This window comes from Peromyscus californicus, unplaced genomic scaffold (genome assembly GCF_007827085.1).
Source record: "Peromyscus californicus insignis strain IS unplaced genomic scaffold, ASM782708v3 Scaffold_4__1_contigs__length_199733344, whole genome shotgun sequence".
NCBI classification, from domain to species: domain Eukaryota; kingdom Metazoa; phylum Chordata; class Mammalia; order Rodentia; family Cricetidae; genus Peromyscus; species Peromyscus californicus.
This window is the reverse complement of record NW_026294562.1, coordinates 62,265,243-62,292,319: the sequence shown is the minus strand read 5'-3', so window position 1 is coordinate 62,292,319 and position 27,077 is coordinate 62,265,243. Positions and strand designations below refer to the sequence as shown.

Genomic DNA, 27,077 nt, shown 5'->3' with positions numbered 1-27,077 from the left:
GAAGACAGCTATACTCTGCTAAAGAGCATAAAGACTTGAATAGAAAAGAAAAACTGTTCTTTACTGAGAGGGCTTGGGCTTGACCTGGTACAGCAGGATGACAGGGACAAAACGCTGGGAATGATCTCCAAGGACAGGGCAGGTTAAGGGACTCCCATGTCTTTGAACACACTAAGAGATTTAGTGGATGTGGTGGTGGGGGGGGTTGGTCAGAAGCTTGTGATTATTGGTAATATTTAAATGCCTTATAAAATTTAAGCACGTTTACAAAGCAGCAATTATTTTCATCAGAGAAAACAGAAAGGCAAACATTGACTTCACCAAAAGTGGTTCATTCAAACCAGGAAGGTGAGGCGATATTCATTTGGCTTCTTCATGAAGCACAGCACCCCACAAAAGGTGTGCAGAATATGGGACACTTGGCAGAGACACCTGGATGTTTCCATGCAAAAAGTAAGTCTGGTTGCTGACATGGCAAAACCGCCTAGCCAGTGGGTGTCTGTGTGCAGATAGATACACATGTACAAACAAGAAGACCCACCAGACTGAGCTGGGTCACCTCTGGGGCCTAGGGTCACGAAAGGTGTTGCTCTATATTGAGTTTCTAAGTATTCTGGGCATGGACTATTTTTTAAGCTAGAAGAACAGATCTGATCAGGCAGTGGTGGTGCATGTCTTTAGTTCCAGCACTCAGGGAGGCAGAGGCAGGTGTATCTCTCTGAGTTCAAGGCCAGCTTGGTCTAGAGAGTCAGTTCGAGGACAGCCAGAGCACACAGAGAAACCCTGTCTCAAAAAAAAAATGAAAAGAAGAAGAAGAAGAAGAGGAGGAGGAGGAGGAGGAGGAGGAGGAGGAGGAGGAGGAGGAGATCTGACTGTTGGTTACGCTGTGGCCGGCGGCGGAGGAGAGTGTTGGTTGGAAGAATCACAGCCATGGTTACCTTTTTAGAGCTTTATTGAGAGAGAGGGGGAGAGAGGGAGAAAGGAACAGAGGGAGGGAGAGAGAGAGAGAGAGAGAGAGAGAGAGAGAGAGAGAGAGAGAGAGAGAGAGAGAAGAGAAGAGAAGAAGGGGGTCCAGACGGAAGGAAGGAAGGAGCGGAAAGGAAAGAGAGAGACGCACAGAGGGCCCATCCGCTTTTTAGGCTGGGATGCTGTCGTAAGCTGATGACGTAACTAAGGACAGAATCCTTACACTGACCACTTTTTTTTTTTTTTAAATATGAAACACTTCACAAATTTGAATGTTATCGTTGTGTAGGGGCCATGCTAATCTTCTCTGCATTTTTCCAATTTTGGCTGCCGAAATGAGCACTTTTTTTTTTTTTAATTCAGGGTCTTATGTAGCCCATGCTGACTGAAAACTCACTCTCCTGCCTCCTTGAGTCCTAAAATTACAGGAGTATGCCACCACATCCAGCTTATGTGGTGCTAGAGGTCAAAGGTAGGGCTTCATTCATGCTGCACAGGCACTCCAACTGAGCACATCCCCAGCCTCAAGATCTGGCCACTTTTATTTTTCATATTTATTTATTTACTTAGTTTTTTGAGACAGACTCTCTCTACTTAGCCTTGGCTGTCCTGGAGCTTGATATGTAGACCAGGCTGGCCTCAAACTCACAGAGTTCTAACTGCTTCTGCCCCCCACTTCCCCCACTCCCCTCCCTACCCCACCTTACCCCCACACACACACCAGTGTTGGGATTAAAGGTGTGTGATTAAGATCTGGCCACTTTTAAAAGCAAGAAAGAGCCAGGAGGACTGAGGCTGAAGGAGCTGGGGGCTGGGGTGGAAGGCAGGCATATGGGACGGGGGTGGAGGGCAGGCATATGGGACTGGGGAGGGGGGTAGGTGGGGGCTTACCTGCCCAGGATGAAGGCAATGTAGATGAGAGAGGAGAAGTGGGCGAAAAACTGCAGAGTGAAAAACTTGACGGTGAACTTGCTCTCTCGCTCTGAAAAGGTCCTGGGATCCTCTGGAATGAGACATGGCCATCCTGTCTTTCCCTAGACCAACAGGACAGCATGACCTACACCTCCCAAGTGAGAGTCCCAGAAGAGCAGGAAGCCCCCACCCCATGTCTGATCACAGCTCCACGACTCTCAGCCCTGAGTCCTCCCCAGCTCCCAGAGAGAGGCTGGCCTCTGCTCACCAAAGTTACAAAGCTTCTGGGCTACCCATTTGTTGACCTGAGGGAAGAAGGAACCAAGTGGGATTTACCTAGAACTTCAGTCGAGCCCCCCAGGGCCTCCCCTGCCTGACCTCTACCTTAGTCATGATGACTATGATTACGTAGTGTACCACGGCCCCGGTCACCACCACGACAGTGGTCACCTGCTGCTCCAGGAAGCTGCTGAAGAGAGCAGCGGCCAGCACACGGTAGACAACCAGCACATGGGCCATGCCAATCATGAAACAGATCTGCAAAGGGTTGGGGGTGGCCATGAAGGGTAGGCACAGCTGGGTCTCCAGCCCTTGCCACAGTTCCCAGCAGTACCATGAACACGGACAGGATCAGAATGATAGTGCTGTTCAGGTAGGAATGATGATGTGTTCTCAGCTTGTAGTCCGGATAGTTAATGAGCTCAAGGGCCATCTCTTCCTAGGAAGAGGTCACCAGACACACCTCAGACACAAGGTGCGGGCCACACGGGCCACTGGAAACAAGCAACCTTGTTGCCGCTGGTCCCGTCTTACCTCTTCCTCATCCCATCCGTACAAGTCCCAGTGCAGGACCACGCGGGCACGCTGCCGCTTCCAGATCTCCAGAAACACCGTGGCTGCAATGAGCATTGGGAGCTGTCACAGCACCCCTGGGGTGAGCCAGGGTGGCTGAAAAGCTAAGGTTGGCTGTCCCCAGGGCCCTCCAGGAATGCCCAGCAGCAACTCACCCCACAGAGCCATGAAGATGGCAAACATCACAGTACCCTCGTTGTCGAAGAGATGAGTGAGCTGAGGAGAGGAGCAGAAGGGCTCATGCTGGACCTCCTACCCATGTCCCCTAGCGGGGAAGGAAGAGCCCGGCCCATCAGGGCATCCAAGTGCCTTGTCTTCCCCACTTCCAGACGGCCATACTGTGCCAACCCTTTCATAAGCCCTGGAAAGACTCCAGTAGGCATCAAACCTTCGCAAAAGTGCACATTTCTGAGAGCGGCTGGTATCTGCGACTGTGGTCGCCAAGGGGGCACATGAAGATGTCCTTGGCCGCACAGATTTCTTTGCTGCCAGTATAGAGACAAGAGCAGTGATTCTCAGGTGCGGGCTCCCACCCAGGCTCCCACCTCCATTCCTGGCCCACAAGGAGACTGCAGGCCCCAAGCCCTGACCCACCTGATCTGGCTGGAATCAAACAGGGCAAAGCCGCTCAGGAAGATGATGAGGCCCACCAAAGCAGCAGGCACGAGCATGTAGGTGTACCAGCCAAGCCAGGCGAAATACAGAGCCACCTTCTCGCCAAAGTAGTTCCTGTGGGAAAGCTTCCCCATCAAGGCCACCCTCCCCAGTGGCCTCAGTACTAGTAGGGTATGGGCATTATGAGGAGAGGGTAGGAGGGGGAGGGTACTGCTAGCATCAGTGTGAGTGGGGACTGTATGTGTCACTTAGGACTGGATGTCCTGGTGATTTGAGCACAGATGTGTCTATGGCCCACAGGTGAGCTGCTTGGTGTGGTATTACCTAATATCATCAATCGGCTGTTTCCGGAACATGTTTCTCCATCGGGCCCATTTTTTCTTCAAGTCTTTTTCTCCCTGTGTCACGGGAGACAAATGAGAGCTTGGCTTCCTACCTCAGGTTCCCACCCTTAGGCCCATTCTGAACTTGTCACCCCTCACCTCGTGCAGAGGAAACATGGTCTCAAAAACCCCATCCTTCACCAGGTCCTCGAAGGTCTCTAGGGGTTACAGGGAGCCTCAGTCAGAGAGCAATGGAAGGTAGGAGAATCCAGCCCACAGCAGCACCCTCCTAGGCCACCTGTCCATCTGTGCTCACCACCAGGTTTCATCTTGTTGTTCACGACAAAGCTCACAATTCGGATTCTGAAACCCAAGAATCTAAGGATCAGAATGGCCCCCACGATGGCCTAGTGGACCTTGCCTGTTAAAGCCCTGTTCTCCACACACCCGGCCCTCTCTGTTCTAGAAAAGACATCCCACCAATACTGACCAGAACCCAGAGTCCATAAATCACCCTGAAAGCCTGCCCGGGTCAGGTTTGCCGGGCCTCCAGGATGGCGTCCTGTCCTTACTCTCAGGTTTCCACAGCTCTCCCAGGTTCGGGGTCAAGAGCCCCCATCTCTGACCACACTTGCCTGCACATGCTGAGTGTTAATGTGCACAAATCCTCTTACTTGGTTATGAATCATTCTGCTTATGTGGAAACTGAGGTTCGGAGGCTAGGGTACCTTGCCCAAGGCCACACAGGCATTTGTTCAGATGTTAGGGTACCTTGCCCAAGGCCACACAGGCATTTGTTCAGATGTTAGGGTACCTTGCCCAAGGCCACACAGGCATTTGTTCAGATGTTAGGGTACCTTGCCCAAGGCCACACAGGCATTTGTAGAGCCATATTCAGACACATTTTAAGTGTCTGAGACACAGTCACCGTATGAACACATGGAAATCGCCCCGGCCGCCCCTGTGACTCTTTCTTTGTCCCCGCCAAGGTGTCTCTACTCTTCTGATGTCCCCTCAGTCCTCCCCAGTACCAAAAAACTCTGTGTTCACAGGACTCTGTTGCCTGGTACCTATTCTCTGACTGCCCTTTGCCAGGGTCAACTAGCCAGGCCCCAGATAGCTCTGGCTGGACGTGGGTGGGTGACACAGAAGGACCAGGAAGGGGTCCGTGAGTGTTCCTGGAGGAGCAGGTGACTGGGGACACAGGAGGCTGTCCCTGTCAGATAGCTAGGACCAGCTGTCCAGAGAGGATCTTGAGCTGATGAGGAAGGGATCTATGGGAGATAAAGACCTCAGAATCCAGAAGGGGTGTCTGCTCATTTCACTGCTGACTTTGATCCAAGGAAAACCATGACAAGGAGTTCTCACAGGATGTCAAGAAGTGAGCTGTTGTTGTGGAATATCATTTTAACTGGGCAAAAAGATGTGTTAATTCGTTTATGCTGCACAATATTACTTTAACCGTGTAAAGGTGTGTTACATGTGTTTAGGCTGCATTTGTTTAACGATGTAAGGAAGTGTGTTTAATGATGTAAAGATGTGTTGCTGTTTCACCTTGCCCGCCTAAGGCACCCGATCGGTCTAATAAAGAGCTGAACAGCCAACAGCTAGACAGAGAAAGGAATGGGTGGGGCTGCTGGGCAAAGAGAATAAATAGGAGGAGAAATCTAGGTGCGGGGGGGGGGGGGGGGGGACAAGAGGAAGAAGAGAGGAGAGAACAAGGGAGACACCCAGGGCCAGAAGCCAGGCGGCCTCCAGCCGGCCAGCCAGCCAGGAGAAGCAGTGAAAGTAAAATATACAGAAGGGATGAAAGGTAAAAAGCCCCTGGGCGGTGGTGGTGCATGCCTTTAATCCCAGCACTGGGGAGGCAGAGCCAGGTGGATCTCTGTGAGTTCGAGGCCAGCCTGGTCTCCAAAGCGAGTTTCAGGAAAGGCGCAAAGCTACACAGAGAAACCCTGTCTCGAAAAACCAAAAAAAAAAAAAAAAAAAAAAAAAAAAAAGAAAGAAAGAAAGATAAAAAAGCCATGAGGCAAAGGATAGATAAAAAAAAACAGGTTAATTTAAGTTAAAAGACCAAGGCAGAAACGAGCCTGAGCTAGACCGAGCATTCAAAACTAATGATAAGTTTCCATGTCATGATCAGAAGCTGGTTGGTGGCCTAAAAGAAAAAGCCTAGTACAAGCTGTCATTATTACTATCACAAAATGAGAACTGGGGCACAGAGCCTTGCTCAAAGAGTGGGGTCTGATCCCCTGTGACATCCACAATAAGACTGTATAGAGCTGTATTGTCCTACCTCAGGTGGAATGTGGCCCTTGTTTTGCCTGGACAAGAGCAAGGGTTCTCTTGCTCTGGACTCTGGATACATCCTCACCTTGTGGTAGCTGGGATGCAGTTCATATTGTTAAGTTTGGCTCTGGGGCCAGGATCTTCAGGCTTCATGAGAAGAGTCCGGTACAGGTCAAAGATCCCACTGTCAGCTCGGATCCCAAAGAACACCTTCTTCCGGTCTTTTATCACCTTGGGAGTCACAGGGGAACCAACTCATCCACAGGCACTATCCTGTCCCCTGTTCCTGGGGCATGTGACAAGGCATGCCCCATGACTCTCTGGCCCATGATTTGGCCCCTGATGCAAACTAGCCCACCTTGAACTGAAAGCCTTTGCTCTCGAGCTTCTCCAGGAACTGCTGTTGCCTATGAACCTGCTTCTGGATTTTCTGGGTCTGGAGATCAGCCACCAGGACACAGTCCCACCGATGAGAGGCCTCAAGCTGGAGGAAGAAGACGCAGGGTAGAAACAGAACACTGGATACAGATAGGAGGAAATGTAGACATGGACACAGGATGGGAAAAGGTGTGGGGCAGGAACCCAGCATAGGACATGGCTATGGGAGGAGGTGTAGGACCATAACCAAGCACAGGATACACAGTAGGCAAGGGGTTGGTGGGATCAAGCCTGGGAGGTCTGATCAGACTCACCTTACAAGTACCCATTTCCATCAGGGGCAAGTTGTCCCCATCTGACCCCACCAAGATCTGGAGGCTCTCATCACCCTGGGGAACAGAGAAAAATGGGGAGATGAGCATGTAAGCCCCTCACAAGCCTCCTCTTCCATGCTCTAAGCAGGCACACAGGCACACAAAGAAGCAAGACTCCCCACTCTGCGCCAAACTAGTTGGGAAATAGGTAATTCCTGGTGGAGGAGAGGCTGAGGATGTCACAAGGTAAGGTAGCAGAAGGTGACAACAGAGCCAGCATGGTCTGTGTGGAAACACCAAGAGGCTCCATCAGGGCTTTCCTTTTTTTTTTTTTTTTTTTTTTTTTTTTTGGTTTTTCGAGACAGGGTTCCTCTGTGTAGTTTTTGTGCCTGTCCTGGATCTCGCTCTGTAGACCAGGCTGGCCTCAAACTCACAGAGATCCACCTGGCTCTGCCTCCCCAGTGCTGGGATTAAAGGCGTGCGCCACCACCGCCCAGCTCCTTCAGGGCTTTAAGGAAAGTCAGACAGCCCCATTCCTCCATGGCAGGCAGACAGTGGCTCACAGGGATGTCACTGAAAGGAATCCCAGTGAGCACCTGATGGGTGAAGAAATGGCAACCTCAGGAGAATCAGGGAGGGGCAGTCAGAGGGCTAGAAGACCCCGGCTGCACACATTTTAAGAGTCTGAAGATGCCAAAGTCACTTGTGTACTGGTGGTGGTTCACACAAACTTGGGGAACATTTTGCACTGGGTTCTTAATTAGGCAGTACTAGGGCCTGTGGCCTGGCCACCCTTGAGGACTCCGACAAGAACTTCAAGGCAGGCATATTCCCCATCGCTGAGAACCACTAGTGGAATCTGGAGGACTTGAGTTTTTTCTGACTTGTTCACTACTGGACCACAGTGAGGATCCCAGATCTTCTGGGAGATGGGCTTACATTTCTCCCCACTCTGGGCTAGGTTCAGTGCCTAGAGAAAGCTGCGAGCACGGGAAACACTGTGGGTACCAGTATTACCCCAATCCACATGAGGACGGCTGTGGCTGCCCCTTGTATCCCTGGGAGTCAGGAATGCACAGCAGGAGGTGGAGGTGAGTGATGGTCCTGCTGCCTGAAGCCTATCAGCCATCCCGCCCTAAGTCCTCAGAGAAGTTCAGAGGGGTCATGTGAAGAGTGTCCGTCCAGGAGTCATGTCACCAAGACAAGGGCAAGATGTGTCTTAAGGGGAAGCTAAGAAGATGGTGACTAAAAGCTACACTGAATCCTGAGTGACAAGAATAGGTGAATAGTGACAAGAAGAGATACAAGGGTGTGTGGCTGCAAGTGCTGGGCAGCACAGGTGTGTCCTGAGACTTAGTCAGGGGAAGCTAATGGAGGGCTGGGGGACACCAGAATGACCTTCTAGTTCTATTACTAACCGAAATCTCAAACAAGCTTGTTTTTAAGAAAACAAACCTTAGGAATCTGCATCTAGCATGATATCCTTTTTTTTTTTTTTTTTTTTCTGAGACAGGGTTTCTCTGTGTAGCTTTGCGCCTCTCCTGGAACTCACTTGGTAGCCCAGGCTGGCCTCGAGCTCACAGAGATCCGCCTGGCTCTGCCTCCCGAGTGCTGGGATTAAAGGCGTGCGCCGCCGCCGCCGCCGCCGCCGCCGCCGCCGCCGCCGCCGCCGCCACCACCACCACCACCACCACCACCCGGCTGATATCCTTTTTTAAAAACGTGCATAGAATAGGTATTTTGCCTGCATTTTCCCGACTAAGTCTGTATACCACTTGTCTGCCTGGTGCCTATGGAAACCAGAAGAGGGCATCAGATCTGCTGGAATTGGGGAGGTAACACAGAAGGACCAGAGGAGTTACAGATTTTAATGAGCCACCATGTGGGTGTCTGAAATTGAACCAGGGTCCTCAGGAAGAGCAGCCAGTGCTCTTAATCACCAAGTCATTTCTCTAGTCCCTAGCATGATACACTTTTTTATAAAATGAAAGAAAATAGCATTAAAGCTCTGCTTTTTAACTTTTTATTTATTTTGTGTGTGTGGGTGTTCGGCCTGCATGTATGTCTGTGCACTGTGTTTGACCCTTGTGCCCACAGAAGCCAAAAGAGGTGTCAGGTCCCCTGGAACTGGAGTTACTGTGTGGGTGCTGGGAATCAAACTCGGGTCCTCTGGAAGAGTAGCCAGTGCTCTTCACCACTGATCCATCTCTCTACTCTAACCTGCTTTTTCTCCTTCCTTCCTTCCTTCCTTCCTTCCTTCCTTCCTTCCTTCCTTCCTTCCTTCCTTCCTTTCTTTCTTTCTTTCTTTCTTTCTTTCTTTCTTTCCAGACAGGGTTTCACTTTGTATCCCTGGCTAGCCTGGAACTCACTATGTAGACCAGGCTGTCCTCAAATTCAGAGACCCATCTGCCTCTGCCTACACAGTTCTGAGATTAAAAGTGCATACCACTACACCTGACCCCATTTTGTTTTGTACATTTTTTTAAATATCTTTATTATTGTACAAATGTTTTTCTTTCATGCATGTGTGTTTGCCATGTGTGTGCCTGGTCCCAGTGGAGGTAAAAAGAGGGTATCAAATCTTCTGGAACAGGAATTACAGGCGGTTGTGGGCCACTGTATGAGTGCTGAGAATTAAACCCATGTCCTCTGCAATTTTGTTTTAGTTTCTGAAACAGAGTTTCATACAGCCCAGATTGATTTAACTTCACTATGTAGCCCAAATGACCTTGAACTGCTAATCCTCATGCCTCTATGTCCCCAGCCCTGGAATTGCTGGCAGACACTACCAAGCCTTATTTGTGTGGTACTAAGGATTGAACCCAGGGTTTCATGTGTGCTATGCGGGCTTTCTACTGATTGAGCTGCATACCCAATCCAGTATGTTTATTTTTGAGTTTTTGACCCAGGCCGTGTATCCCAGGCCTCAAATTGGCTAGGAGGGAGGATGACCTTGAATTTTTAATCATCCTGCCTCTACCTTCTGAGTGCTGGGATTACAGACACTGAGTTTTTGTTGGTTTGTTTTTCTTAAATAGGGTTTTAATATGAATCCCAGGCTGCTCTCAAGTTTTTCATCTTCCTGCCTCAGCCTCACAAGTAAAGTGGTACATTTTTAGGAATATTCACAGTTGGATAAAACTATACCTCCATCTGGGTGGTGGTAGCGCACACCTTTGATCTCAGCACACGAGAGGCAGAGGCAGGTGGATCTCTGTGAGTTCGAGGCCAACCTGGTCTACAGAGTGAATTCCAGGACAGCCAGGGCTACACAGAAAAATCCTATCTCCAAAAAAAAATAAAACAAACAAACAAAAAACTACACTACCAAGGGAGGGGGCAGAGTCAGGGCAGTGGGTGCTGTGGTCTCTGTCTCCATGGGTGCTGGGTCCCGGGTTTCTCGAGACTTCATTTACTCTCAACAAACAAGGTGCCCGAGGACTGAAGGTAAGTGGCAGTCAGGGTTTCTTTCTGCAGGGTGTGGGCTATCGGAAGCAGGGAGAAAGATCTGGGGAGGTGGGGGCTGCCGGGCAAGTTGGAGCAAGTTGTGCTTTCCCAAACCTGATGGGGTAAAGGCCGAGGGAGGGGTTGAATGGGCAGATGCGCTGGCTAAGGAGACAGCATTTGGCAGATGCTGAGGATGCCAGTTTTGTAATGTATTATGTGTAATGCATGCTCTGTGCACATGGGTGACACAGAGCATGGGTGTCCACGTCCCTAAGAGCAACACACAGGGGTTGATGGAGGGACTTAAGAGGAACTCCAGAGTGACAAGGACCTGTGGCTCCAATGTCCCAGAAGCAGGTACACTTAGGTACCCTCTAGGCACCTGAGCCAAATGAAGCTGTTTCTCTGGCTGTCCAGCAGGTTGGGAGGCTCTTCTCATATCCCATGGCCCAGATCCCAAATCTTGCTTATCCTGTTACCAATTCCAAATGCCCATCCTCAGTGGCCCCTGCCTCTATCCCCACACTACATCTTACCATCCCTGAAGTCACTCCAATGCCAGGTCTGGCTCCTGCTTCCCCTGCCCAAACACATTCCTCCCACCTCCTCCAGAGAGTCTCACCATACTGCTCCAACAGGCCAGCTCAAGAGCTGCCAGGTAAAATACAGGCCACCCAGTCATGTAGGAATTTCAGATAGCCAAACAGGCTTTGGGATGGGCATGGTGGCACAAGCCAGCAATTTGGAGGGTTGTGGTGAGTTTGTGGCCAGCCTGATCTACATAGCAAGGCCTTGTCCCAAAGCAAAACAAAATGAAGGGGTTTTGTTTGTTTGTAAGTATAAGTATATCCCAATGTTGCCTGGGTATACTTATACTGAGGGGGGAAAAGTTGTTTATCTGAAATTCTGAAATTTAACCTAAGGTTCTTTGTTTTATTTGTTTGTTTTGCTGCTGAATCCACCCCCTGCTATATCCCCGTGAGTGCACGGACACACACTCACACATACCCAAGGAGCTTCTAGTTGAGGATGGGCTGGTCTTGCCCCTGCCCGAATCTCCGTCGAGCTGCTGGAGGGAGTACAGGCCTCAGACCTTCATCTCCCTGTCTGGTGTACATCCTGTGTGCTATACTTCCCTGCTCCCCTGGGCTCCCTGCTCTGACAGCATTCCCCAGACTCTTGGGCTTTCCTGGGCTTCCCATCCTCTGCCCACAGACACCTGCACCCGGTATTGTGGGCAGTGACGGAAACTTCTCCAGGAGAGAAACCCTACACCTAGAGCTGTAAGACAGAGTGAGCACCAATGTCTCAACTTGGGAAGAAGGTGACATCTCAACCACAGGATAGCTAGCCAGGGGACCCTTATGTCCCCGGCACCCAGCCTAGTAATCCACCCACCATGAAAGTTCAGCAAGTGTCACGTGAGATGAATTGGTGAGTGAAATGTGTTTGACTTCGGACCTGAGCAGACGTCCTCTCATGCCTTCCCTTCCCATAAGCCACAATCAATCAGTGTGGGACCAAAGCGTTAAAACGTGTGGAACAAATTAGAATGGAGATAAGACCTAGGAGAGAACCAGGAACCTGTAGGACTTTGGAATCCAAACTGAGAGGGATCCTAGGAAGAGGAGACTGTCCACAAAGTATACATTTGAAGGCTGGGCTAAGAGGCTGTCTCTAGTCAGCCCAAAAATTAGACTAGAAAGCCCCTTCCCACTAGAGATGTGTGCAGCTTTGGAACAATTACCTGGAGCCTCATGGGGCTGGGGACGTCACTTCAGCCAGTGTAGGTAGGCTGAAGCCACTCTGGGCAGGATCACTATTTAAATATACATGGTAAAGCAATATACACATAGCTAGGGGGCTGCACCAGCTTTTAGCTGCCACCATAGCACAGGGACAGTGGCCAATCTATCAACTAGGCCAGAGCTCCCCTAGCTAGCCCTGGTTCGTCCATTCCTAACCCACAGCAAGACAGGTCCGGCCACTAAGTTCTACATTCATGCATGCTGGGTTTACCAACCCATCCACAGCCACAGCACCCAGATTTCAAGGTCAGGTGGTCCAGGGCCAGTGTGTACAGGGCCACACCTTGTTGTTCCCCAATGATGATACCCAGTGTTGCCCTTGGGTCGTTCATGGTGGGACCAGCTAGTAAAGCTATCTCAATCTCCAGCCAAGCAGCTTTCTCAGTGTTCCTGAAATATTCAAAATTTCTGGGTCATAATCAATTGGGTGCCACCTCCAAGAAGCTGTGTGGGCTTCTGAAACTCCAAGATACCCAAGGCAGGGACAGGGCTGTCCCCACACACTCAGCTGGGGCCTTGGACCTTCAGTTCCAACCTTGCCATACATAGCCAGTCTAGGATTCAAGCTCAGGCAGACAGATACCCTGGCTCTGATGTGATCAGCCTTCTAAGAAATTCAATTTTCTCACCTACAGAATTTAAGGATATCACCTCCACAACAAAGAAACCTAACAGTATACACGGACAGGAAAAGAGTGAAGAAAATCATGTGCCCAGGCAGGCACTTAGGCTCCTGCCACTTTCCCCAGTTCTTCCCACCCCAAATCCTACAGGCCATACACAGTGGGCTGGGGCTCAGGGTTCAGGGCTCAGCTAGGGCCCCTAGCTCCTTATTATGTCCCACTCCTCCAGTGAGTGGGACACCATAGCACCTTAGGAATCCTCCCTTTGGGGGATCAAGAATGCAGGGAGCCAGAGCTGGGCAGTCCTGTTCCCTACTGTCCATCTCCTCTCCATCCTCCTGGTCAGTGCAGGCAGAAGGGACAGCTGTGCATACAGCTGCCATCCGTCTCCAAAGCAAGCCTGACCTGTGGGTACACAGTATACATACTGACTGCATCCCAGCCACACACAAAAGACATGTGGACCTCACTCCCCACCCCATTCGTGGCCCACCTTGCCCTAAGGTCGTGTTTACCTCCCTTGCTAGTGCTCTGAGGCCTACCACACTCTTCAGTTTCGTTAGCCACAGGGGGATCCACCTGCTCCACCACAGTGTACAACGTAGAGGCCACCTCTGCTGCCCAGGGCTCTGTTTTCCTAAACCCACTGCCTTCTGGGCACCATCTCTACTTCCTCTGCCTCCTAGGAACTCCCGAGGCTTCTGGCTCTCTCTCTTCATCTTTCCTTGAGTGGTCTGTAACCATCTGTCTTCCATCGGTCCATCCTTTTGTGTGCCTGCCCATCTGCCCATCCCTAGACGCTAAACAGGCAATTCATTCTGTGTTCTCAGTGCTAAGTCCTGGAGGGTAGGGCATGGTGTGGGTGCACAGAGGGACTGAAGCCATGTCTGACTGGTGGGAGAGATGGTCCCAGTCTTTACCTCATAAGGCAAGAGATTAGCAAGAGGAGAAAAGGGGTTGGAGCAGCATTTCTGGGAGAGGGAAACGTATGTGGATTAGTTCTGAGAGGCAGGTTGCCCTTGGAATTTTTACTCAGTTCTCAGCCCTTCAGAGACTCAGTCCTTACCATCTCAGAAGACTCAATAGCTATTGCTCTCAAGGACTCAGTCCTGGACCAGTGAGATAGCTCAGCAGGTAAAGACACCTGCCAACAAAGCCTCGTGTTGATCCCTAGGACCACATGGTCAAAGGAGAGAACCGACTCCAAAGAGTTGTCCTCTGACCAGCCACATGCATGTCCTGAGTGGACTCAGTCCTCAGCACCCCTGGCAACTTGGTAGTTACTACTCCTGGTGACAGTCCTCAGCACTTCAACTTTGCAGGAGTATAAAGGGCAAGAACAGGGCCACCAGGCGAGGCTAAAAGTTCACAGAAGCCAGATCAAGGAAGGTTTCCTGGACTTCAACAAAAACAATGGAGAGCCATGGCAGAAATTTAAACCATGGAGGGCAGGCGCAGATCCAACCAGGAGCTGGGGCCACCAAGTCCTCTGAGTGCCTAAAGGCTCATGCTCTCTCTTTCTATCACCAGTTTGGAAAAGAGGGGCAAGGGGGTTTGGGGGCCAGGCTAAGGGGTGTCTATGTGCTGGCTTGAGCAGTCAGCTCCCAGAACTGGGTTCTGGAAAGCCCAGTGAGAGTACTGAGTAACAGCAGAGGGAGCAGCCACCCACACAGCCCACACCGGGAGGCCTGGTGCCTGAGTGGGAAGTTGGTTTCACTCTCCACCTCGCCCTTCCCTCCTCCCTGGGGATGCCAGTGCTGGCCTCTGCCACAGGTGAGCTTTTTGGTTGACAAGAGGAAAAATAATGCTTTCTAAAAAGTTACCCCCCCACACACATATGCACAGACACACACACACACACACACACATACACACACACACACACACACACATACACACACACACACACACAAATTTCACCTTCTGCTCTACACCTGCTTCAATTCAGCATTAGAGCTGGCCTCTGCCTGGAGCAGGATCCAGAGAGCGTGGCACATAGCTGCCCAGGCCAATCTATCGTAGTGCCCATAGTCCCTCCCCCTCAGTGCAAGTTGCAGGTCTGGGGATTCCACCACAGCATCTCTGTCCTCACCTTGCACAGACAACTCTGGCAGAAAACCCTAAGTCGCACACTCCTAGGAGCCCAGTTCTGGGGTCTCCAGAATTCCAAGATAGGGCTACAAGGCTACTTCATGCCCTATATATAGGTCCTGATCCAAGTCTAGCCACATTCGCCCTGGATGGCAGGTTGTTGGGAACTGCCTGCCACCAAACCTTCCAGGTAAGGGTGGCAGTGGTGGGGGCGGAAGGCATGTCCCTTTAGAACCCAGGCTCACCTGCATGCTGGTGGTGGCTGGTCCCCGAGTCAATGTGGGGCTCTGGATGCTGGTGCTGGCAGGTGTGAGGGTGGCTGCCAGGCGGCCGGCTGTTACCTGACTTCCGTGTGTGATTTGCCCCGCCCTCTCCTGTGATAGCTTACCCCAGTGTGCTGAGGCGGAGCCAGGAGAAGCCCGCCAAGAAAATCCCTTCCAGTGTCCAGCAATTCCAATACCTTCCTTTTAGGGGTGAGGGTGGGGCAAGAGGGCAGAAGAGCACTGGAGCTCTCTCCTGGGTTCCCTATTATCCTCCCTGCGAGGTGCATTGACTAGAGAAAGAGGCGAGGGGACGTCGAGACAGACCCCAAAGGAACTGTCTTCTCACACCTGGGCTCCTGAAGCCTTGAAGTCTTGGGTGATCCTGAGATCACGAGCCCTGTTGTGCAGCCTGCACTGAGGCAGCTGTTGGAGAAGGCTATGGGGTAACCAACATGTGGGAGCAGGCTGAGGATGCTGAAGCTGGCAGGGGGTGGATGGCCTCCATCAGAGAACATAGGACACTGACTACAAATGCCATTACACACATGACAGGGGCCACATCTGAAAACCAATGTGAAGCTGCGGATACAGGGACAAGGCTGATACTCAGGACAGGATCTCTCTGAAGGTATCACAGGGTGGCTGGCAGCCAGGAAGCACCCAATGTCACTTGATCAACACTGTGTCACCGTGTATTACTCTCCTACAGTTCAGGCACTCAGTTGATGTATACTTGTTTCGGTTTCTTGGAAGAGTGGCATGCCCTTACTTCTGCTTAGGGGCAGTAGCAGGCTCCAGGTCTGCATTGTGATTGGTCAAAGAGAAAATAGAAAACAGAGGAAGGAAAGGGAGAGGGAGAGAGAGCAAACTGTGTAACTGTGTCTTAGTCACTGTTCTATGGCTGTGAAGAGACACCATGACCAAGGCAACTCTTAGAAAAGAAAGCATTTATATGGGGCTGGCTTATAGTCTCAGAGGTTTAGTCCATTGTCATCATGGCAGGGAGCATGGCACTGGTACAGTAGCTGAGAACTACATCTTGATCCCAAGGCAGAAAGAGAGAGAGAACCCCCAGAGACACACTTCCTTCAACAAGGCCGCACCTAATCCTGCTAATCCTATCAAAGAGCCCCAATCCCTGGTGGTTAAACACTCAAATATACGAGCCTTTCCTATTCAAACCACCACACTGTGTAAGCAACGAAGTCAACCCAGGACATACTACTGGTATATGGGAACAAATGGAAATGGTAGTGGCTTAAACACATTTCTGGATGTTCTTTCCTAAAAAGGAAGTCCGGAGATGGACAGTGAGGACTAACATGTTCAATCCATAATCATCAAGGGCCCAGATTTTCTTTACTGTGTTTTGCCACCATAAACACTTGGTCTTTATTCCCTTTGTTAGATTTTTTTTTTTTTTTTGGAGACAGTGTTTCTCTGTGTGGCTTTGGAGCCTTTCCTGGAACTCACTCTGTAGTCCAGGCTGGCCTCGAACTCACAGAGATCGTCTGCCTCTGCCTCCCGAGTGCTGGGATTAAAGGTGTGCACCACCACCGCCTGGCTTTGTTAGATTATTTTAAAAGGCTGCTGTTAGGAGACAGAAGGCAGAAAGAAAGAGAGGCTTGGTCTATCCTTAAGTGTAACCATATTTATTCACAGCAAGGGGGCATCTTGTCACCCACATGTGGATGGCCAAAATGCCTACTGAGGGAAATGGGAGGTGGTCCCTTATAGGGTGGAAAGTACTTCTGTAGTCTGCAAGGGAAGCTGGGACGTGTAGTCCTTCAGCAGGGAAACTATCATTCCTCCGTTCTAAGACGGCTGCTCAGTCTCCTAGCATTACATCCACACTCAGCCAGAAGAAAGAGGGAAGAACAGAGGGTAGCTCACCCCTCGCACGTCTGGTTACATAACCATACAAAGGCAAAGAAGCTTGGAGAATGTGGCCTCTTCTTCTTCTAAGGAAGAAAGTAGGACCCTTTGGTACCTAGCAGCCTCAATCTATGGACATCCAGTCTCAAACACCCAGTAAGAGAGTCAGCAAGGGTTGAATTCAAACTAAGACCCATGCTACAGCTGTTGGTCTTTCTGCCAGCTCCCACTTCAACCTGCCCAGGACACGGGCTCCCCACTCCCATCCTCTCTATTTCTTTCTTCTTTCATTGTTTGAGATGAGGTCTCACTAAAATCTACTATATAGCCCACGCTGGACTGGAACTTGCAGTGTTCGTCCTGCATTAGCTTCCTGAACTTTCCAATATGTACCACCAACCTAATAGGAGCATAAGTTTTGTTTTTTTGGTTTTTGGTTTTTTTTGTTTTTGTTTTTTGGTCTTTTTTTTTTTTGGGTTTTTTGGTTTTTCGAGACAGGGTTTCTCTGTGTAGTTTTGGTGCCTGACCTGGATCTAACTCTGTAGACCAGGCTGGCCTCAAACTCACAGAGATCTGCCTGGCTCTGCCTCCCAAGTGCTGGGATTAAAGGCATGTGCCACCGCCACCTGGCCAAGGAGCATAAGTTTTAGTGGGTGAAATAAACTATATTTACTCAGATTTTTTCCTGTTATTGAACATCTGGATGGTTTACAATCCTGGACACAAAAGGCATATCTCTATATATATCTTCATTACTTTGAATTTTTCCCTCTCAGAACAGTCATAGGAAGCAAGGTTAATGGGCATCACCAGAAACAGTTCTGAGGCTGTTATCAGTCTTGGGGATCGATGTCTAGAAAGACTGGCTCAACTTCTCTCCAGATCGGGGTGCTGAGAAAGGCTCTGGCTGTGCTCACTCCCCCGAATGTGGGCCCTTCTATGAGATAGGCAAGGCTAGAGTAAGATCTGTCTCTAGGAAATAAACAAAATTGTGCTTTAGGGCTGGATTTGAAGTCAACAGCAGAGTGTGTGCATAGCAAACTAGAGGTCAGGGCTCCATCCCACACACTGCAAAAAGAAAAAAGAATATGAAAAATGAGAATACGGAAAAATGCTTAGAATGTAAAACAAAGAAATTAAAACATGAAATTTCAACTAAGCTGAAAACTATGAAAATGTTGGAAAAGCAGGTTCACAAGTCGATACTTATGTCTGTGTAAAGTCAATTCACTGATTGTCACTCATGTTTCTTTCTTTTACATTTTCTTTTTTTTTTTTTTTTGTTTTTTTTTTTTTTTGTTTTTTCGAGACAGGGTTTCTCTGTGTAGCTTTGCGCCTTTCCTGGAACTCACTTGGTAGTCCAGGCTGGCCTCGAACTCACAGAGATCCGCCTGGCTCTGCCTCCCGAGTGCTGGGATTAAAGGCGTGCGCCACCACCGCCCGGCTTCTTTTACATTTTCTACCACAAACACACATCTATTTGATGTTCACTATTAAATTACTTTATTAGCATATCATGATCTAGTATTACAAACCTTATTTTCCCAGACTTGCTGTATTCTTTGGCCTCTGTTCTGGGTGAAGCTGAGGTGGAAGTGACAGCGTCAGGGACGAGGCCCCGCCGTGGTGTGGCCCAGCCTCCTTGGCTGTTGGCTGTGCTGCCCTGCCTTTCTAGGTAGAGAACTTTGGCCCAGGCTACATGGGGCTCTGGCTCTTCCCTGTGGACCATGGACCTTTCCACTCCTTCCTTATTTCTCCAGCTACAAATCTTGGCTCCTTCCAAGGGCCAAAGTGCATCAAGAGGCATCTGTTGCTAACCAGGACCCAGTGGCCTCACTGTGGATCACGACGACAAGGCCAACGAGGGCTCCAAGGAGCAGTGAAACTCCAGAGACAAGAGTGAGCACTGTCTGCCTTACCCCTTGACCTAGGACCTCCAGCCCTTCAGGAATGTGTCTCTCAATCCTGATGGCTTGGATGTGAATAGATATACTCTGATACCTTGACCAAGATGCCTCTAAGTGATGGAAGTGGATGCCTCCAGGAACCTGCTTCCCATCTTCTCTCTGGGTTGGTTCCAACCTTGTTCCATGCAAGGGGAGCCCGAACCATCTCTCAGGCTGCTTGCCTATCAGGTCTCTCTTTCTGAAGCTGGCCTTGGATTTTCCACACATAGGGTGGGGCCTTCCTACAGGGACTGCTTGGTTTCTCCGCTTTGCTCCTTTAAAAAAACTCTCGGGTGGCAGGTGTGCTGGGAATGAGTTTTCTGTAATCCATTCAGCTTTGTAGATTTACCACACCAGTAGAAACAAGCCATTGTTCCTTTGCACAGGCTTTCTCTTCTTTCCTTGTAAGGGTATTTTTAGAAAACATTTCCGTCAGTGTTCCACTATTTCCCACCATCGATGTGATTCCTTGGGCCTAAGGAAGCCTTGGGCTCTGATGCCAGGCCAGGTCCCGCCCATGTGAGCTTTGGCGCCCTCCTTCCCAGGGTAAGGCCGGAACTGGCCATTTCCTTTAAGCCCTGCCTGGCTCCAGAGCCTTGGGTCTCTGATATTAGGCTTCACAGCTGAGAAAAGGCCACTCTGTGTCCCACTCCCTAGGGGCTGGGGTGAGGGCTTTCGCAGCCTGCAGACAAGATGGAGTGAGACACTGGTGCGAACCTACAAGCGGAGGGAGCGCCTGCAGAATCCTGGGGTTCAGGTAGAGGCTTCGTGATCCTGTAAAGTGTTGGGAGTGGAGGTCACCAAAATTTCCGGGTTCAGCATCTGTTTCTTTTTTTTTTTTTTTTTAAGAAATTTTCTATTCACTTTACATACCAACCACAGATCCTCGCATCTCTGTTACTAAACAAGGCGCAAAGGTAAAACTCTACAGTTGTGAAGACTAAAATCACTTGTAAAACATTGAAAACTTGGATGAATTTCCCACAACGCGTCGCCAGACCGGGGCAGTGATTACTAACACTTGAACAGAGCAGCGTGGTCCGACTAAAAGGTGGGCACGCCCTCCCAGACCACGCCCTTTCCGGGGTTGCTCTACCCACCGCCCACGAGCTGCCGGCCCGGCCCCTGAGCAATTCAGCTCCGCCCCGGAGCTGGCCTCTCCCGGCCGGACCTTTAAATCTTGGCTCCGCCCTCGAACCGCCCGCCCACCCGCCGCTCAGACCCTGGCCACGCCATTCACCCCGCCCCTCGACCCCCCAGCCCCGCCCTTCAGCCCCGCCCACAGGCCGTCATGTCAGTCCACCCGAAACCCCGCCTCTTGACCCTGGACCGGCCCCAAACTGCCCTTCCAGAGGTCCGAGGCCCGCCCCAGACGACGCCCCCGAGCCGGCCAGCCTTTGGCTCCGCCCCTCGCCGAACAGTCCCGGATTGATGCTGCCTTTGCTCTCTGAACAAGGCTGCGGCACTCCAGCCATGCTTGGGAAGGAGGATCCTGGTCTCTGCTCAGGAGAAACACCCACACTAGGAAAGCTCTCTCTCTCTCCACCAAGGGAGCTCCGAAGGGAGATGCAAGAAGAGGGCACTGAAGGATGGCTCGCAGGGAGCCGCCCTTGGGCACTGCTACAGGGTAAGCCGGTAGCCTGCCGCCCCGGCGCTGGACTCGACCTCGCGTGGTATGACATCACTTCCTCGCCAAGTATATGTTGGTACAGGCCCATTGTCTTAGTCCCAGACAATGCAGTCGCGGTGCCGCCGACCCCATCACGCTTTCAGCTGCTTCAAGGCCTATTACAGGATGGAAACTGAGGCCCAGCCCTGCCCTTCTTTGTAGACCGTATTGTCCACTCGCACACCCAACGATAACACAGGGCTGACGCAATGTGTGGGGCCATACCCGACCAGAGCAATGGATGGGTGACTGGGTGCCCAGGGGCAAAGCACTAAGCTTACCAGAAGACTCATACATCTGTGCATAGAGCAAGGTTCAGTATTCATGTGATGAGTATTTTAACAAACTGTGGAGGTTGTAAACATTGAGGCAGGCTAGAAAGACAGGGGGAAAAAGTAAGGTGACATGGGAAGGGAAACAAGCCCTTCCCCAGATGAAAGTCAAGAATTCCAGCACAACAAATTTGCTGTGAAGACTGGCGACATAGAGACAACATACTTCTTTTTTTACAGAAGTACTTTCAAATAACAATGTTACAACAGCAATGAACCAGGCTTAAGCCCTGAGTGTATATGACCTTAGAATATGGACTCACTTCTTTCTCACATTGGAACCTGAAAACTTTTGAGAGTTTCACAAACAGAAGTTTACAGTAAAAGCTCCTTGCAGCTGGGCGTGGTAGCACACACCTTTAATCCCAGAACTCAGGCAGAGGCAGGCAGATTTTTGTGAGTTCAAGGCCAGCCTGATCTACAAAGACAGTTCCAGGACAGCCAGCGCTGTTACACAGAGAAACCCTGTCTCAAAAACCCAAACAAACAAAAACCTCCATGCAATCTTTGTGACCTAGTGTTTTACGTTATCAACTGCAATCCTCTCCAGTGCACATCAGGAACTGCTTTATGACCACATTTAAATTCTTTAGCAACCCTTTGAGATGTAACTTCAGATGATACCAACATCTTATATGGCTACCGTAACGATACTTAAGAGGGACTGTCTTGAGAATCCCCACTTTCCCACTTGGGTGTGTACTATTCTAGTCCCTATAAGTCTATTACCCACCCCCACCATGTATAGATCTGTGTTAAACTCTCTTCTTAGTTAATTCCAACTTTACTTCATACTGACTCATCCTGACGTGTCCTAGGGTGTATAGTCAAGAAGTCCAGTTTTGAAGGCCTAAGCACGGAGCTGTGTCTTCAGCCCACACTCCAACTACTGCTGACAGAATCCAAATGGAAACTCTTTGTCAAAACCCTAATCAAATGAATCTGAGTATGGCGATAAATGCCTGTAGTCTCAACCCTTGGGAGCCTGTGCCATTAGGATTGCTATAGGTCCCTTAGTCAGCCTGAACTACATGGTGATTTGCAGGGCAGTTGAGGGTACCTAGGGAGACCATGTCATAATAAAAACCTACCTAGAGCCAGAGAGATGGCTCAGAAGGTAAACGTGCAGGCTGCACAAACCTGAAGGCCACAGTTTAATGCCTGGAACCCATGTAAGAAGTGGCATTCTGTGGCATGCATCTGTAATCTTAGCACTCCTATGGGTGAGATGGTAGGCAGACGCAGGAGAGTCTCTTGGAGAGCTGGCTGCGTCTCGAGAGCCAGCTAGCCTATACTATGCAGTACAAGAGCAGTAATGAGAGATCGTGCCTCAACAGGTGTGCTAGAAATAAGTTCAAGGTCAAAACCAGAGACCACCACTCTACTTGAAGTGTCTCTTCAAGGGTAAACTTTACCCTTGATTGTGCTCTAAGGAACAAATAGTCGCAGACAGGAAGTGCACTTGATTTTTATTCTAATACAAGTGGTGATGAAGAACCAGCCTGCCCTCCATCTTAGGCTTAAAAGCCATCTTATAGTAAAGACAAACCAGGTTCATTCCTGTTTATGATTAAACTTCTGTTTCTCAAGGATTGGACTATGTCCTGCCTGTAACCTTAACTACAAGTGGTTCTGTTCAGGAATGGCAATCATGTCTTTGTTTTTAAAAGTTCTTTATAGCCATCTTGCACCCCTACCTGTTTCAAATGGTTTTATGACTACCTATAGCCACCTTGTTAGGACCACCTGTTGTTATGACTACCTCCTTACGCCCACCTTGTGACCATGTCATTGTTTGAGGAACTCATCAGGACTAACTGGTTATACCTATGTTCTTATCCTGTAGCCCCGATTTTGCCTGCCAAATTCCCCATGTGGAAACCCCCTACCCCTGAGCTATAAAAGCATTGTCTTTCTCACATCCAATGCTGACCTCTCAAATCCCACCTTAGCGGGAGACAGCCCGTGTTCAGGAATAAAAAAATTTGCTTTAACTAATTGCTTGTTTTAATTAATGTGGCCATGGTGATTTGAGTTGGTCATCTTTTCCTCCCAGCTTTGGACTTAACATTGACAGTATTCATTGGCTGGAGTCTAACCTCTCAGTCTTTCAAGACTGGCCAATTTTAAAGCATCTGCTGCAGAAAAAAATGGAGGAAAGGAGAAAGGTGTCACTTGCTCCAGACATCCAGTTCCTGGAATGCATGATGCCTGTGAGTAAAGGAAGGTTTACTGGGTGGGGGATTAAAATATTTGCATAAATGTTGTATAAGGTGGGGGGGGGGAGATGAAATAATTTGGATTTCTTGTTTTAAACACAGTTTTATAGTATTTGATAGAAAAGACTCGTCTTTAATATTTTGTGCAAGTGGAAGGCAAGAACCGGTTCCCAAATGTCCTCTGGCTTTCACATGCACAGCCTTACTCTTGCACAAACATACACACACGATCTTTTTTTTTTTTTTAAACAGTTTCAGCTGTGGTTTTATTTGCTCACTTAACATCACAAATAAATGACATCAAATTTCACACAGTTGCTTTTACTTAAAATTCAAATGCTTTGCGCATTTTTTGAAGTTGCCAATTGGCACTTTTTCCTCCGGGGATTGCTACTGCATTTTCTAAATACACTGATGGGGACCACGGTGAAGCAGGCTGCTGCAAAGCAGGACAGTCTCTTAAGATGGGTTTGTGAAAGGATAGTGATTGACAAAGAATACATCCCCAGGTTTTACCCAATAGTCAAAAAGGATGTTAGGTTGAACACAGAGGTGGGGAATGAGTGGCTGTTAAGGATACTAAAGACAGCTCAAGATAATTTGGATTGGGATCTGAAACATTGTAATTCTCCTCAATCATGAGGGTTTACAGGTGGAGCCTTTTTTTTAAATGCAGAGTTTTACAGAACCATGTGTTGGGTCCTCTTGTTCTCACAATAAAATATTTCATCCTAGAAACATGAGTTTCTGAGTTTCCTTTTTCACATGTAACTTTCTTTTTTTTTTTTTTTTTTTTTTTTTTGAGGCAAAGTCTCACTTTGTAGCCTGGCCTCTGTCCTGCCTCTGCCTCCTGAGTGCTAAGACTAAAGGTATATGCCACCGTGCCTAGCTGTAACTTTATTTTCTTGAAACCTAGACATTGTCAGTTTGAGAAGAAATTCACTGAATCCACAGTGCTCTTGCCTTTAAATTCTGAAGTAGGTAGTACATTCACAAGATTGCTTAAATTTCTTTTTCCAATCTACAATCCTAATTCTCCCCAAGTAAGTGTAATTTTTTGTTGTTGTTGTTGTAAAAAAGATTAGATGATGGTTTGTGAGCTTTGTTTTAATTCTTTTTTATTCTTTTTTTTTTTTTTTTTTTTTTTTGGTTTTTCGAGACAGGGTTTCTCTGTGTAGCTTTGCGCCTTTCCTGGAACTCACTTGGTAGCCCAGGCTGGCCTCAAACTCACAGAGATCCGCCTGGCTCTGCCTCCCGAGTGCTGGGATTAAAGGCATGCGCCACCACCACCCGGCTCTTTTTTATTCTTAATTAAAATAATAATAAAAAATCTGGGAGAAACATGAACCACTGAGAATGAAATCAAATGCCTGAAGTTGTCGTGGCCCTTGTTTACAGCTCAAAAAAAAAAGGACTAGTAGGATTAAGGGACTATGGTTCTGCCTCTCTTTGAGATAACTGGTGAAATTTTTTTTTTTTTTGAGACAGGGTTTCTCTGTGTAACAGTCTTAGTTGTTCTGGAACTTACTTTGTACGCCAGGCTGACCTCGAACTCACAAACTACAAACTCTCAGAGATCTATCTGCCTCTGCTTCCCAAGTGCTAGGATTAAAGGCTTGCACCACCACTGCCCAGCTTACGGTTTTTGTTCGTTTGTTTGATTGCTTGCTTATTTGTTCTTGTTTTTGTTGTTGTTTTTTTCGAGACAGGGTTTCTCTATAACCTTGACTGTCTTGGAACTCACTCTGTAGACCAGGCTGGCCTTGAACTCACAGAGATCCACCTGCCTGTGCCTCTGGAGTGCTGGGATTAAAGGCATTCGCCACCACTGCCCAACTTGGTTTTTAAGATGGGGTCTCCTGTAGCCCAGGCTGACCTCAATCTGACAATATAGCCAAGACTTACCTTCTATGTTCTTTTCTCTGCCAGTTAAAGAATTAAAAGGCATAAGCAGCTGGGCAGTGGTGGTGCACGCCTTTAATCCCAGCACTCTGGAGGCAGAGGCAGGCGGATCTCTGTGAGTTCAAGGCCAGCCTGGGCTACAGAGTGAGTACCAGGAAAGGCGTAAAACTATACAGAGAAACAATGTCTCGAAAAACCAAAAAAAAAAAAAAAAAAAGGCATAAGCAGCAGAAGAGGAAAGGCTTTTATTAGGATGAGGAAGCACACAGGGCACATAGAAAGACCCTTTGCAAAGCTCAGGGTGCACTCAGGAATCACAAACCCGGTCTTTCTTTGAAGACTGGGTAGTTGTTTGAGACAGGATCTCACTATATAGCCAAGGGTGGCCTGGAACTCACTATATAGGTCATGCTGGCATCCAAACTCACAGAGACATGCCTGCCTCTGGGTCCTGGGATTAAAGGTTTGGACCACTGTGGCCATACCAGCAACATAGGCAGAAGGCTTTAAGGATCTTGAAGGGGTCTTGTAGCTGGAGTTCTCTCCAGTCCTGCCCAGCTCCATGGACCCCACAACCACTTATAAAATAATCACTCAGAAGCTCATATTAATTAAACTGCTCGGCCATTAGCTCAGGCCTACCACTGTCTAGCTCTTACACTTAAACTCAGCCCATTTCTATTAATCTATACCTTGCCATGTAGCTCATGGCTTACCGGTAACTTACATCTTGCTACTCATCGAGGCGGCTGGCAGCATCTCCTGACTCAGCCTTCTTTCACCCAACATTCTCCTCTCTTCTTGTCCCGCCTACACTATCCTTCCTGCTTGACTACTGGCCAATCAGCATTTTATTTATCAATCAATCATAGCAACATATATTCACAGCATACAGGACATCCCACAGCAGGGTCTCCCTCCCTAATTTATGCTTTGTCAGTTTGAACAATAGCAGGGAGGCTGATAGGCCCAGAAAAGGATCACAACTTTTAGGCAAACATGTCCTTATCTGGCCTTGAATTTGTCAGGCTGGTCTGTAGACTGGGGCTCCTACTGCCGGAGAATAAGCCCACCATGGCCTTTCTTTTAAGCTGCCAGAATTTTGTTTCAATTCAGGAGGGTGAAAAAGATACCAGAAGTTAGCCATCTTTTTTGTTTGTCTTTGTTTTTGTTTTTTAAATAATTTATTTAAGTTTATCTTATGTGCATTGGTGTGAAGGTATCAGATCCCCTGGAATTGGAGTTACAGACAGTTGTGAGCTGCCATGTGGGTGCTGGGAATTGAACTCAGGTCCTCTGGATGAGCAGCCAGTGCTCTTAATCTCTGAGCCATCTCTCCAACCCCTTGTCTTTGTTTTTTTGTTTCTTTACTTTTTTTGGGTTTTGTTTGTTTGTTTTTGAGACAGGGTTTCTCTGTGTAGCCTTGGCTGTTCTGGAACTTACTCTGTAGATCAGGCTGGCCTTGAACTCAGAGATCCACCTGCCTCTGCCTCTGGATTATTGGCATTAAAGGCATGTGCCACCATTCCCCTGCTGAAATTTGCCACCTTAATATCTATTTGTAGGTTCTCTTCCTATCTGTCTACCTATCGGGGACTGTAACTCCTAGTCCCACAGAAGGATGACCATGAACTTCCTGATCTACCCACCTCCACCTCAAAGCGCTAGGATTTGAGGCCTGTGGCACCACATGCCAACACAACTGATAAAACTGAAAAATAACTTACATACTCATACAAGTTTAGGTAACCCGTTCTGTAATCGATGGCAGAAATGTATTTTCAGCAACTATCCGTGCTCTTTTCAACTTTCCAACATGAGTCATTCAGTTAATTTAAAGCAGTAATAAATAGATAGATACATAGATAGATAGATAGATAGATAGATAGATAGATAGATAGATAGATAGATAATTTTAAAAACTTGAAGGAATTGAGACTAAGTCTCACTGTACTGTATGTAGCGTTGGCTGATCTGGAGCTCACTTTGTAGACCAGATTATCTTCAAACACATACAGATCTTCTTCCTGCCTCTGCTTCCTGAGTAGCTGGGATTAAAGCTATTTGCCACCACGTCTGGCTAAAATTTTAATTTTTAAAAAATGTGTATAGGTGTTTTGCCCGCACCATCAGTGTGCAGTGCGTGCAAGGTCACAAGAGGGCGTTGGGTTTACTGGAACTGAAGTTACAATACATTGTGAGCTGCCATGTGGGTGTGAACTGAACCCGGTCCTCTAAAAGTGCAGCCAGTGT

General features: G+C 48.7%; 1 protein-coding gene and 1 pseudogene across 1 annotated transcript in view; both read right to left on the bottom strand.

Moving 5' to 3' along the window:
• Window positions 1-27,077, bottom strand: part of Ano9 (anoctamin 9) — a 32,380-nt gene that overhangs the window by 4,840 nt on the left and 463 nt on the right. Inside the window, exons 2-15 of the mRNA XM_052760119.1 lie at window positions 6,650-6,724; window positions 6,316-6,441; window positions 6,043-6,188; window positions 3,985-4,031; window positions 3,828-3,886; window positions 3,670-3,743; window positions 3,325-3,459; window positions 3,119-3,215; window positions 2,886-2,946; window positions 2,692-2,774; window positions 2,492-2,596; window positions 2,263-2,415; window positions 2,147-2,183; window positions 1,858-1,969 (exon numbers count right to left, since the gene is read on the bottom strand). Coding sequence (XP_052616079.1) covers window positions 1,858-1,969; window positions 2,147-2,183; window positions 2,263-2,415; window positions 2,492-2,596; window positions 2,692-2,774; window positions 2,886-2,946; window positions 3,119-3,215; window positions 3,325-3,459; window positions 3,670-3,743; window positions 3,828-3,886; window positions 3,985-4,031; window positions 6,043-6,188; window positions 6,316-6,441; window positions 6,650-6,724 — 1,310 coding nt within the window. The remainder of the gene's footprint in view (window positions 1-1,857; window positions 1,970-2,146; window positions 2,184-2,262; window positions 2,416-2,491; window positions 2,597-2,691; window positions 2,775-2,885; window positions 2,947-3,118; window positions 3,216-3,324; window positions 3,460-3,669; window positions 3,744-3,827; window positions 3,887-3,984; window positions 4,032-6,042; window positions 6,189-6,315; window positions 6,442-6,649; window positions 6,725-27,077) is intronic.
• LOC128095758 (uncharacterized) lies at window positions 1,211-1,307 on the bottom strand (annotated as a pseudogene).